Source organism: Cryptotermes secundus, unplaced genomic scaffold (genome assembly GCF_002891405.2).
Source record: "Cryptotermes secundus unplaced genomic scaffold, Csec_1.0 scaffold1274, whole genome shotgun sequence".
Taxonomy (NCBI): Eukaryota; Metazoa; Arthropoda; class Insecta; order Blattodea; family Kalotermitidae; genus Cryptotermes; species Cryptotermes secundus.
Window position 1 is genome coordinate 694088 of NW_019718632.1, and position 12321 is coordinate 706408.

The window sequence follows — 12321 nt, forward strand, 5'->3', positions numbered from 1 at the left end:
TTGGGCGGGTGATCAGCTCATCGCAAGGCCTCTACCTGTACACAAACACAGAAAAACGCACACAAACATCCATGCACTGGGTGGGATTCGAACCCACAATCCCGGTTTCCGAGCAAGCGAAGACAATGCATGTCTTAGACCTCTTGGCTACCATGACCGGCAAATGCAGTCTTACAAATGTTAATTTTATCAAATTTTGATGACATTTTCCATGGAAGCACAACCTTTATAGCTATGAAATCTGGCCCACATTGTTGCACACTCTCTGTATCTGCCATCTTCTTTTAACAGTGGCCTGCTGTAAAACATTTTTACATTTTCTGCAAAAAAGAAGTTTTAAAAAATGGTTCTCTTTAAAGAAATTATTAAAAAAGTACAGTATATGGTCATGCTTTTCAGTGTCTCTTAATAGGGTTCTGAATGGGATGTACTGACCACTTTACAGTTCACTAGAGCACACAGACTAGTGTTCGCAGTCTGTTACAGTCTTCAGTAGCTGTCTCCTAGTAGCAGCTTCTAACAGTTGCTATTCCTCTGCTTTCGGGCTAAAGTCCTCTCTCTGAACGGCGCCTCCCTTCCGATTGAACTTCTAAATATGTCTCGGTTATAACATCTCGGCTCAGACCAACAAAACACAATTTATCATATTTTGATTATATTTTCCATGGAACACAACTTTTACAGCTATGAAATTTTGCCCACATTTAGTCGCACTCTCTGTGCATCTGCCATCTATTTAACGTAAACATATTTTTACATTTTTTAAAAACATTTTAAAAATGGTTCTCAATAAAGTTATTATTAAAATGTAAAAGTATGGTCATCTCTGTTACAACACCATGTAGCATATACAGAGCCTGAACAGCACATGCACACAATAACCCTGCTTCTGCTGGTTTCTTGCTTGGCTTATTCTTCTACTACAAAGAGGGATTTGACATGTTCCTCTCAAAAATTTGGCTGTCTCTGAACTACATGGCATTACACCCCACAGCTGTCGCACTGCAATAGATTTGAACAACAAATCTAAGTTGATAAAATTAACACTGTAAAGACAGCTTACAATCTACCCTCAAAGAGATGCATAATGAGCCACAAAATATTTCCTGTTCAACATTTCTTCTGCCAGCCACCTTCATCACCTTACACCTTACACACTCTGCACAAGTAGGTCCAACAGGAACTGATAACATTAACACTGGAAATGATACGTCACATAATTCAGTAGCACACATTTAAATTAAGTCATTGGAAACAAAACCCACATCGTTTCATACACTAGAGTTTCAGCCATTACAGTATACTTGCATTGCCAAGTCAATTTTCATATCACTGAAATCACATGAATATGCTTAATTCAACTAAAAAATGTGCAAGGTTTTCAACTTTCAATCTGTATCCACAAAGCTATCTGACACCACCATTTTATGCTTCCAAGGGGTCTCCCATTAGCTTTTATGCAATAGGGGGTCATGTCCAGCTGCAAAATACAATACGTACAGTCTACACCAAATGGATGAAATAAAACCATGATATACTGTACTTCTAGACTGAAATCAAACTTCTGCATTCCATATCCACTCACTTGCTCCAACCGATGAAAATGTACCAGACTTATTGGGCAGTTGGGAATCATGGTATAGGGGTGCAGCAAATGACAAAAAGGTTAAAACTAAACAACTTGTTAAAAAAGAAACGTTCAGTGTACTTCGGCATAAAAGACTGCACACTAAATGCTCTAAGATCTGAACCTTGGACTTCCAGTAAAAGCTAATACCTAACTGCCTGAGCAGACACTTATTCCTAAGTACACTAACGTGGAACATATTATTCTTACAGGATCCCCCACTTTCACTGCCACTTAATATCACTGCAGCTATAATAAATAATTTTCTGTTTCTATATCGATCTGAAATATAAGCACACATGCCTATTATTTTGGACACTGTCCATCATTCTTTATTTTTATCAAACAAAACATTTTTGAAACTAGGTTTGTTTTTGTCACCAGACAAAAGGGAGGAAAATTTCCTTCTCTGCGTTTTCACATTTTGTCCGTTACTTGCTGCATTTCGTTCATATACTGTCAATCTTTAAATTAACTGGAAAATTATTAAAATTTGTTTTCACTTTGGTAATAATCTTGTCCAGCCAAAAGAACAAATTTCATTCTTGTCCAAGTTTCTCAATTTCATCCACATCTTCAGCATCTAACTGGTTGATCTTCTTGCCTGCAAAATAACACCACAGCTTCAATTCCTGAGCACATACAGGACAGTGAAAGCACGTACAGCTAGCTAGCTCCATACTGTCTAACTCTCAACACGGCATGAAGGTGAGCAGATTCATGTTCTGGCTGCTTTACCTCCAGCTGAAAAATGCCCCTAGTACCACTGACTAGTAGGAAAAACAGAGCCAGTCTGTAGACACAACACAAGTATTCAACAGAGAGTAACTGGTGAATGAAATTGTGGCGTTGTCAATCAAAATGTAAAAAACCTGGAATTAATAAAAGGCTACATTTTACACATTCTTCCCACTCATTTCTGTGCCTCTAACATTTGTCACCTTAATATGAAAGTTGTCCTGAATAACATGTGGTGAATGATTCAAAGTTCTGACAGTGTTGTGGTGTATGACACCAAGATACTCACCAATAAAGACCATTATGTGTCATACTGAAAGGGAAATTTTGTTTCCAAGTTACAGTAAAAAACAGAGAAAGTCTAGGGGTGTTACAGCTATACAATCCTGCTCAGTCTCAAAAACGTAGGACACATTATTAATAATGGACAGAGAGCTACACGTGAAGGGGGCAGAACATCGGAGCCGCAAAATGAAAATGAAGGATGAAGAGAGTGTGTTCAGTCCAAAACAAACACATTTCAGTACGAACGACAATGTGTAAGAGCACTGGATGCATTGTCATATGGACTAGTACAGTGCAGCAGTTTCAACTGGCGAATAATTGCAAGAAGATGGCCTTGTACACCTGAAACATGTTCTAATTTAATGTGATTTTAATGACATTTTAAAATAATGGAGAGACTGTGAACAGCCTTTGGTGGCATTAGAGACCAATGAGTGAACTAGGGATTCAAAGGGTTTATTAGCTATCCGCTCACATTTTTGTGATGAGATATGAACATGATTTGGTTTCATTCACTCCTCATTTATTTACAGTTTATTTAAAAACACTGGCAGTAGCCAATACCACATAGTATCAAATGGCAGGATTATACTGCATGCAGTGGAAAGGACTTCGAAGAAAGTCATGAGGTCCCAATACAAGGTATAACCCTAGTGACAGCCTGGAAGGGTTCATATGAACCGTGCAACGGTTCTTCTTCGTTAAGTTCCTTGGAGTCCCCCCCCCCAAGCGCCAGGATGCGAGCGTTTCCATTCTTTCCGGCTAATGTCCTTGGCTGACGTCAGGTCAGCTGACTTTGTATCCCCCCCCCCNTCGTTCTCTTTTCCCGTTGACCTCAGAAAGGAAACATCACTGCGTCTAAATTTCGTTTCGTAAAGTTTAATTGATTTTGCTGGAAATTCGGTTTTGGCCCGCAGCAGTGACTGAAGGGGGAAGAGTGCCCTCACGACATGGTCAAGGGTCGATCAAGTCGTGAAGTAAATCTTTGAGTTTGTAAATTCAGCAATACAAGTAAGTGACTTACTGAAGTAATTATTTTCTTTCGATTATGAACGCCGTGTGGCGTAGGATAATTTGGCTTTGTGTAAGGTTGTGCTAAACAGCAGATCGCCCCTCAGGCATGTATGTAAGCTGTTTATATTTCCTTGTGCCCTCAAGGCTTGCCTAAGTACATGCTTGTACTGGAGAAGTAGAGAGATGCCATGAGGCGTGCCTGACTTGAGTTCTGTGCGGCTAGGCACAGCGTAGTTCTGTATCATTCATTTATCATATGTTCTGACCGGTTACTGCCCTTCAGGTGGGCCCATCTATATACATATGTTATTAATATATATTTATGTATATGTTTAAGAATGCCAGTGGTGTTTATGTATACCTGTGCTGTACGTTCCATACCTGTTTCTGACTAGTGGATCCATCCAGCCTGGCCCATTGTGCCGACAGTGGTTTTCCTCCCCTGAGATCCCTTACTCGACCTTAGGGAGGCATAGTGCATCACGCTACAAGCAAGTCGTTTCTTATGAGCCTGTCCCTTACCCATATTGAGCAGTGGTTACAGGTCTAAGTGGGTAGAAGAACTGGGTTCTTTACCCACAGGGTCAAGGGACACGGCTCACATACACACTTACTTTCAGACTAACCTCCTTATTAGTATCATGCAGTTTGTGTGCTTTCCTTTACATGGTACCTTGTAAATTACTACAGACCGATAGCTAACATGTTCCTTTCAGATTTCAACCTACCTATCTGCTTACCTATGACTCTACAGCCATTCATTCGACCTTGGCCGCCTTTTCAATTTCTTGATCTTTTACAAAGACGGCAGGACCACTTGGACGGGGAATGAGCCCGTCTCAAGGCCACTACCTGAACGCAGGATAGCACAAACACAGACCAAACGCAGAAACATCCATGCTTCAAGTGGGATTCAAACCAACAATCCCAGTGTTGGAGCAGACAGACACTTCACGCCTTAGACCATGCGGCCACTGAGATTGTCTTCTGAATTGTATGCCATACAAAATTCCCAAAATCCTTCACTCAACATGGTTGACATCTGATTATGTGACACCCATTATGAAGAAAACCCATGGTGTGACATTTACACTTACCAAAGTGGTCCTCAATCTGTTTAAGCAACGCCATTGTTTCTGGGCCATCAACAAGGTTGATGGCAATGCCAGCCTTTCCAAATCTCCCAGTTCTTCCAATCCTGTGAAGATATGTGTCACAGTCGGCATTACGTCGGAGATCAACAGGAAGGTCGAAGTTCACCACAATCGTTACCTGCTCCACATCAATTCCTAGCAGACAGAACCAATACATCAGTACTGTGGGGCTGGTTCATACATCACACACACACACACCAATATACATAGCTGAAATCTAATTTTATATGAGATATGCGGTCCTTATGTTGGTGACTATGATGATTATGGTCTTTTTGAGATGTGACAAAGCACAGTATGATAGAACATTATGAACATTTTGAGAAAACTGCTGCCTCCAGCTTCAGGGTAAAAGAGAATGCTGGGAATGAATTAATGGTACAGATATAGGATTCAGGAGAACCTGAAACTTCTGCTAATTTATTTTAAACATAAAAATCCAATATAAAATCCAAATTTGATTGTGAGTATATCTGTTAAAGCACCAGGCATTTATACAATGAATTACAATCTAATATACACCGTGTATCAAAGTTATGCTTTATCATTTTTGATGTAAGACAATAAATAATAATATTTGAGACTTGCCTCATTCTGCTATATGCTAAAATTCTGCTGCAAACAAAACCAGATAGACACTGGCTACAATCAGTCAGAATAACAAGTCTGCAGACAAGGATTTGAATCCAGGATATACCAAACATAAAACAGGACGGCTCAGGACTAAACAGTGATGCAATACCGAGTCTATATCACAAAACTTCATTTTGCCACATGCACAACAGTGTGCGACTCACCTCTGGCTAGAACGTTCGTTGTAATTAGTACTTTTTCTTTGCCATCTCGGAAGCGATCCAGCACAGCTATTCTTTGTTCTACAGTAAGGTCACCAGACAGCAGTGCCACTGCATGTCCATCATGTGACATCTTCTCTGTTAGCCATGATGCTGTCTTGCGTGTCTAAAGAAGGCATATGAAACACACCAATAACCAACCGTGTTCAAAAACCTTTGTGCTCTTGCTGTTGTCCAGTAACACATCACCCATCAATCACAAAGGATTCAGTGGTTCTCTAAAAAGTTTGACAACTGATTCGTTATACATTTTTAGAGGGCTCTTTGAGATTCTGTACGTTTCTTCATTAAATGAATGAAATTTCACCACAGATAACATACTACTTGGAGTCAAAGTTTATTGCGTTTTAATTAATATTAACTGCACCAGAGAAGTTGTAAATGAAACTTGCAGAGATTTACAGAGTCTGTAATATACCATTTTTTTCTTGCAATCACTAATTTTTTAAAAATCTGTGCGGTATCATTAAGACTTTATTCAGAGAAGGAGACAGATACAAAGAAAAATTAAAACTGCATGATATTTTCTGACGTAGGCTTTCAGTACTAAGCTTCAAAGAAATTTGTTCTGTAGTTTTTACAAATGAAATATGTCTAACATTCCCATTCGGCACGCATTACATACAAGAAAAACACAAAAAGCCATTCCTTCATTAACAAGACTCAATTATTTATTACCATTTCTCATTAACTTCATTTTGAGCCCTACAGTATGTTTACAACTGATGACCCCACTTGTGAACGGTGCCTGGAAAGACACGAATCAGCCCCACACATCCTGTGATTGTGAGGCCATAGCCTAAAACGTCTAAGTATAACACAGACCGTCAATAATGCAACAAATTGTTCCGTTCTCTTTACTTATACTTTAACACAACATGTTTCGGCCTTAGATGGCCATCCTCAGGCGTCTCAATATATCAAAACTGCTACACTGCACTACCATGCAGTAAAATCACAAGCTGAGCTAAATACCATTAATGTTGGTTGGCTGGTTTCCAATGGCTGCATTTGGGATCATTCAACCCATTTTGCTTCTTGCTTCCCAATAGAGCACTCAAATTCTTTTTCTTTTGGGAAGCTTTGCCAGATCTGTTGCTCATTCTGCACTACCCGGGGGATGCAATGACTGTTTCTGCAGCTAAACAACTCACATGACAGAAGATCATGGCCTGGCCGATGGTAACAACACCATAGATGTTAGCAATAGCAGTATACTTGTCTTCAAGATTGCGACACATCACATAATACTGCTTTATGTTGTGAAGACTCTCCTCTTCTCGCTTGAGCCGGATGACCACGGGGTTCGACACGATACCCTCTGCAAATTCCATAACATCCTGCTCGTACGTTGCTGAGAAGAACATCATTTGGCAGTTCGGTGACAGCAACCTGAAAACCCCAATGCATTGTTTGAAAACTGTTCTTTAGCAATGGTTGTATCGTAATGATAGGGCATGGCGGTGGTTAAACAAAGGGTTACAAGAATATCAACAGACAAAAGTCTACACATACTTTACCATATATTAGGCTTTCACATACTGCAATAACTTTCGTGTAGTTGTGCAACACAGACAGATTTAAGACACAACATAAACGCTGCACATTAAAAAAAACTGTACAGTCAAGTATCTGGATCCAAGAGATGTGAAGCGGCTGTGAAACTGAGGAAATAATGATGTAACAAAGTGCTTCATGATTTTAGAGACCTAAGGTGAATTTACAAGCACCACAGATAGATCATAAGGCTGCTCCTGGCAACCTGGTTACACAGAAATTAGGGTTAGCTTGAAATGTGGCCATCATGTATGCATCTGGGTTCAAAAAGTCCACAACAGGACACAATCTTGAGCTAGCTCCATTAATTTCCTATTTTACCACTGACCCAGTAGAGCATTATAATGGAATACACACATGAAATATATGTCTTAGGACAGAATTAAGTCCAAAATATTTGCTCCTCTAGTGCTCTGATCATGTCTCGTAGAGAAACTGCAGATGAGAACATTGCCACAAGCACTACGACTCACTTGTGGATACGAAAGCTCTGGTCCTGGTGTCCCTGAGTAGCAATCATGACATCTGCTTCATCAAGGACGAACACACTGATTTTCCCAAGATCAAAGAACCGATACTTCACACCCCAGTCCACCACTTTGCCTGGTGTCCCTATGATGATATGCTCCTTCAACTTTGTCCCTCGAGGAACTGAAACAGCAGAATCAACTTTTCTAGTTATGATCTTTTGACCATCTTAGCTTCCGCCTATCTGGTAATGGTGACAGGATCCATTTCTAAGATGAAATCACTCACAGGACAGAACTGTTACATGACCATGGCCAGTCCAAGGATCCACCACTGGGCCCTGTGTGCTGTAGAGATAGAAATGGAAATTCATACACTATAATCTGTCTTTAAGCAGCTGATCCTCTAATGATCAAATAAACTCTCTTATTTCATGATCTGCAAGTTCATCAGATGCCATCACAAAATAATAGCATTTGACCCTCCTCTGCAGTTAGTTTTACTGCTCGACCCTGAACAAATGTATATGCTACTCGCTTCCCCATGTCGCATTTGTGTGATGCTTGTCCGCTGCTATGTGGCCCCTGAAGTATGACAAACCTCTCAAAGCGTTCCTTTAAAACGACTACAAAATATTCACCCCAATATGGCCTTAAAGCACTGAATGGTGGGATTGTTAGAAAATGAGGAACTGCACTGCTATGTGTGTCACCCCCATCAAAATGGGCTATTACTTACTCTCTTCTCCTCGCACTGCAAAACGTATTTTAATTTCTGTACAGAATTGTGCCATCTTTGCAGCCACCTCACCAGTTTGGATCGCCAGTTCATATGTTGGAGACAGACAGAGCACCTGAAAGCAGTTGTCATTCACAGAGCTTTCATATAACACACAGCTCTACATCAACTGGAAATGCCATGTGAGATGAAAGATGTGTGGGCCCAATATCTCAGTCATTGGCATACAGAGATTTCACAGTAGGACTAAAGTGGCTAGCCATGTTATGCCCCCTCCCACCTCCCAGCCTGGCAATATGACGAGTCATAGAATCAATATTTTGAATCGGTAAGTTTTAATGTTGGCAGAACAGAAAATTGCATCTCTGGAAATTGAGAATCTTACAGACTTCAAATTATGTTATATTCACAACTGCCCACAATTTAATTACTACAGACTTCCTGTAATTTTAAACAGTGGTAATGACCACTGCACATGCTGTATTCATGGCAACTCACCTGTGGGTACTCCTTCTTAGGGTCAACTCTGCTCAGCATGGCCAGTACAAATGCTGCCGTTTTCCCTGTGCCTGACTGAGACTGGGCTATCATGTTCTGTGGCCTGAAAGAGAATTCCAGATTCTTGTAAGACTCTCAAGCAGTCTGGCTCTTGTGCGAATTGCTGAAAGTCAATTATACCACTCTGTCTGACCAATGACTAGTCACACACATTTACATTGGTCTCACTACATCCTTCATCTGCTACTATCTTCGATTACTTAGTAAAAACTAACTATGGATGTTATATTCCTTGGAACTTCCTGTTCAGAAATAAACATAACAAAACAGGTCTAAATATGTGCTGTACAGATCTTAATTAATAATGTGATCAAACAAGCCACGAAGATTCAATTTGTAAACTCTTAAGTTTACATTTATCATCAAAGAGCCTGAAACTTACCGATCAGCCAAGAGTGTTGGCAGTGCTGTCTCTTGTATCTTCGAAGGTGCATTGAATCCCATTGCATACACACCTTTCAAAAGCTGCGGGTGTCTGGAGGGAGAAAATTCAGAATCATTCAATTAATGCAGGTGAAGAAATTATTCCTTTATTCAATTCTTAATAAATTCATCCTGGAGATCAAAATACATTGATATAGGATAAGTCCATCCATGTTATGCATTACAGAAATTACAATAATGATAATTAATATTAAACTTATTACAAATATAACAGAAGCATCAAAAATAAAGATAATATTAACTTATTACAAAAAAAAAACACACATTAAAAATAATGATATTAAATTAGAAATATTCTACACATCTGCCCATCAGCAGCCAATATTATAAAATTCTTCATTGATGTAATATTCAACTGAATAATAGCATCTATTAATACGTAAGTTTTCAATTCCTCTTTAACCTGGTTGTTGGGCAATTTGCTATAAAAGATGGAACCTGCTACTGATGCTTTACTCTTCTAAAGTTCTAAATTATGCATATATTTAAGACAATGTATTTGTTTATTTACAGTGCAGTTACCCTTTTCTTTTGCATATAAGATGGTTTCTTGAATGTATAGCATATTGTTAATATTTTACTTGTCTAAAACTTCTCTGTATATTTCCCATAGCTTTAACCCCACTTTAAATCTTACAGCCATTTTTTGAAGGGTAATTATGAATCTAGTGGGTGCCTTTGCAATCTGCCCCCCAATGATTTCATATGCCAGAAGGGGATAAACCAAACCATAATACAACATTCTTCTTACAAAATATTTATATATTCTATTAATTATAAATAGGTTATGGCTAATTCAACTACAGGCATTTTTAATATGTACTTCCTAGCTTAGGTTACTGCCAATCATAACCCCAAGAAAATTACTACTTTTTACATTGAATATTTCTTTATTTTTCATTAGGATTTTTAAATTTACTTCCCTGCACTGTTTCATCTGCAAGAGAATGTAGTGTGTTTTGCTCAGATTCCAAAATAAAATGTTTCAAAATATTGCTCTACTAGCACGTATTTTCAGAGGTTGTTTTCTGGAGTTCCTTTATATCTCATCCTATATTCAGTATTGATGTATCACCAGACTGCATTATTGTTTTACCTTGTGTTTGATGCAGAATATCATTTACATATATAATGATGAACTCCATATTGGTATAATTTACTGATAAAAAATGTTGTGATCAATATAATTATATGCTTTTGAAAGGTCTAATAGTAAACAATTGCATTTTTATTGCTAAATGTTTTGACAGCAAATAGATTGATTGATTGATTTCGTCACTGTATATCACTGTACATGATATAGGACAAGTCAAGTTAATTCTGAATATTAACAATTTAATATATGAGTAAGATTAAAATTACAATAGTTACAATTGTTTACAGTTGATTACAATTTAGAATTAGTTAGATATTCTTATTTGTGGAGAATTTGATGGAATGAAGATAATAAGAGGAAGAGGAATAAACTTACAGATTCAGTGCTTCAAATGACTTCACAGAAAACAAGGGCGATGAAGGATCCTTTCGTTGGACCTCAATATCATTCTTGTTTTCTACTAAACCTCTGCGGATGATCTTCTGTAGCAGCGACCTTTCAGCCGGAGAAATTGGAGCTTCATCTGTACTTTTGTTTTCCAGGCCATCTCCAGACACACCTTCAGTATTCGGACTTCCATTAGGGATTGGGTCACTCTTGGACAAAACGAGATTGTCTACCTATCATGTAAAAATTAAAAGGTAGGGAAGAGAACAAGTTTTCAGGAAATAAGATGAGTATATTGATACTCTATTTTACACATCCCTTTATGTATTTTATACATATATATATACATACATATGTGATATACATCCATTCATATTATAAACCTTGCAGCCTCACACACAGTACAAAAATATTTTAATACTCGCTACTACGCTACGAATAATTGAAGTGACATAGAGTACCTTTGTGATTAATTTTTCTTGCTCTTCGGCAGAGTTTGCCCAGTCAATATTTGTTGCCATTAGAAAATAAAATACACAGTTCAAATGTTCGACAAACAACAGCACCAAGATTAAAAAGAAACACAGAACTGAACGTGACAACAAGTTGTGGTGAAGATTATACAACTTAGAGCTAAATCACGGATACCATATGATTAGTACTACGATTATTAGTACAATAATCACGTTGACGCTAGGAATCAAAGTGTAAAACTGAAATCCCAAAATAGATATACCCGTGATTCTGATCCATGGTCCGACGACCCAAATCGTGACCAGAGAGCATTTTTCACTGACCGCACAACAATATCACTGTTATCACAGACAATTAAATAATTTTGCGCGATCCGAGGTTACCACCGACCGTAACTAGACGACTGTAGTGCAAATGTATTAATCGAAAACACATTGCAATGGAGTGTACGATACGTTTCAACAAGATATCAGAATATCTGGCAAAACAATTTATAATAACTAGTTAGTGTAATTTTTCGCAATTACATCTCGACTCCTTTTAAATTTTTCTCAGTTGTCCACCCTGAAAGACAGTAAAGTGAGGTTATTGTTATTGTATATCGATAGTTATGTTTTTTCTAATAAGCTTATATTCTATTTTTTATACTTCTGTTATATTTGTGGGATGTCATACGAAGAGACAACCACTAGTTGAACTAGTTTTATTACGCTGTGTGGCGGATCGACGTTGAGTAGTGTCGAAAGAGATAGCTATGATTAACTAAGGTCAGAACTCGTTCTAGCCCTAGTTTCTCTCGACGCTCTTGACAGGTCTAAAGGGCTATAGGTCCAAACTCTAGATTCTGCAATAATTAAATTGCATGTTTATTATAATAAACTCATAAATATATATTAACTTACCAAATGCATAGTTATGTGGGATGTC

The 12321-nt window shown here is 38.3% G+C and overlaps 1 protein-coding gene across 1 annotated transcript; it reads right to left on the minus strand.

Annotated features, from left to right (window-relative positions):
* Positions 1–397: 397 nt before the first annotated feature.
* LOC111863137 (DEAD-box helicase Dbp80) lies at positions 398–11625 on the minus strand. Its single transcript, XM_023849183.2, has 10 exons — positions 11382–11625; positions 10909–11153; positions 9376–9468; positions 8934–9036; positions 8436–8550; positions 7703–7880; positions 6827–7064; positions 5616–5778; positions 4762–4953; positions 398–2231 (listed from the first exon to the last, which is right to left on the minus strand). Exons 1-10 carry the CDS (start codon positions 11439–11441, stop codon positions 2167–2169), a joined length of 1452 nt encoding a protein of 483 aa, XP_023704951.1. The 5' UTR covers positions 11442–11625; the 3' UTR covers positions 398–2166.
* Positions 11626–12321: the final 696 nt, after the last annotated feature.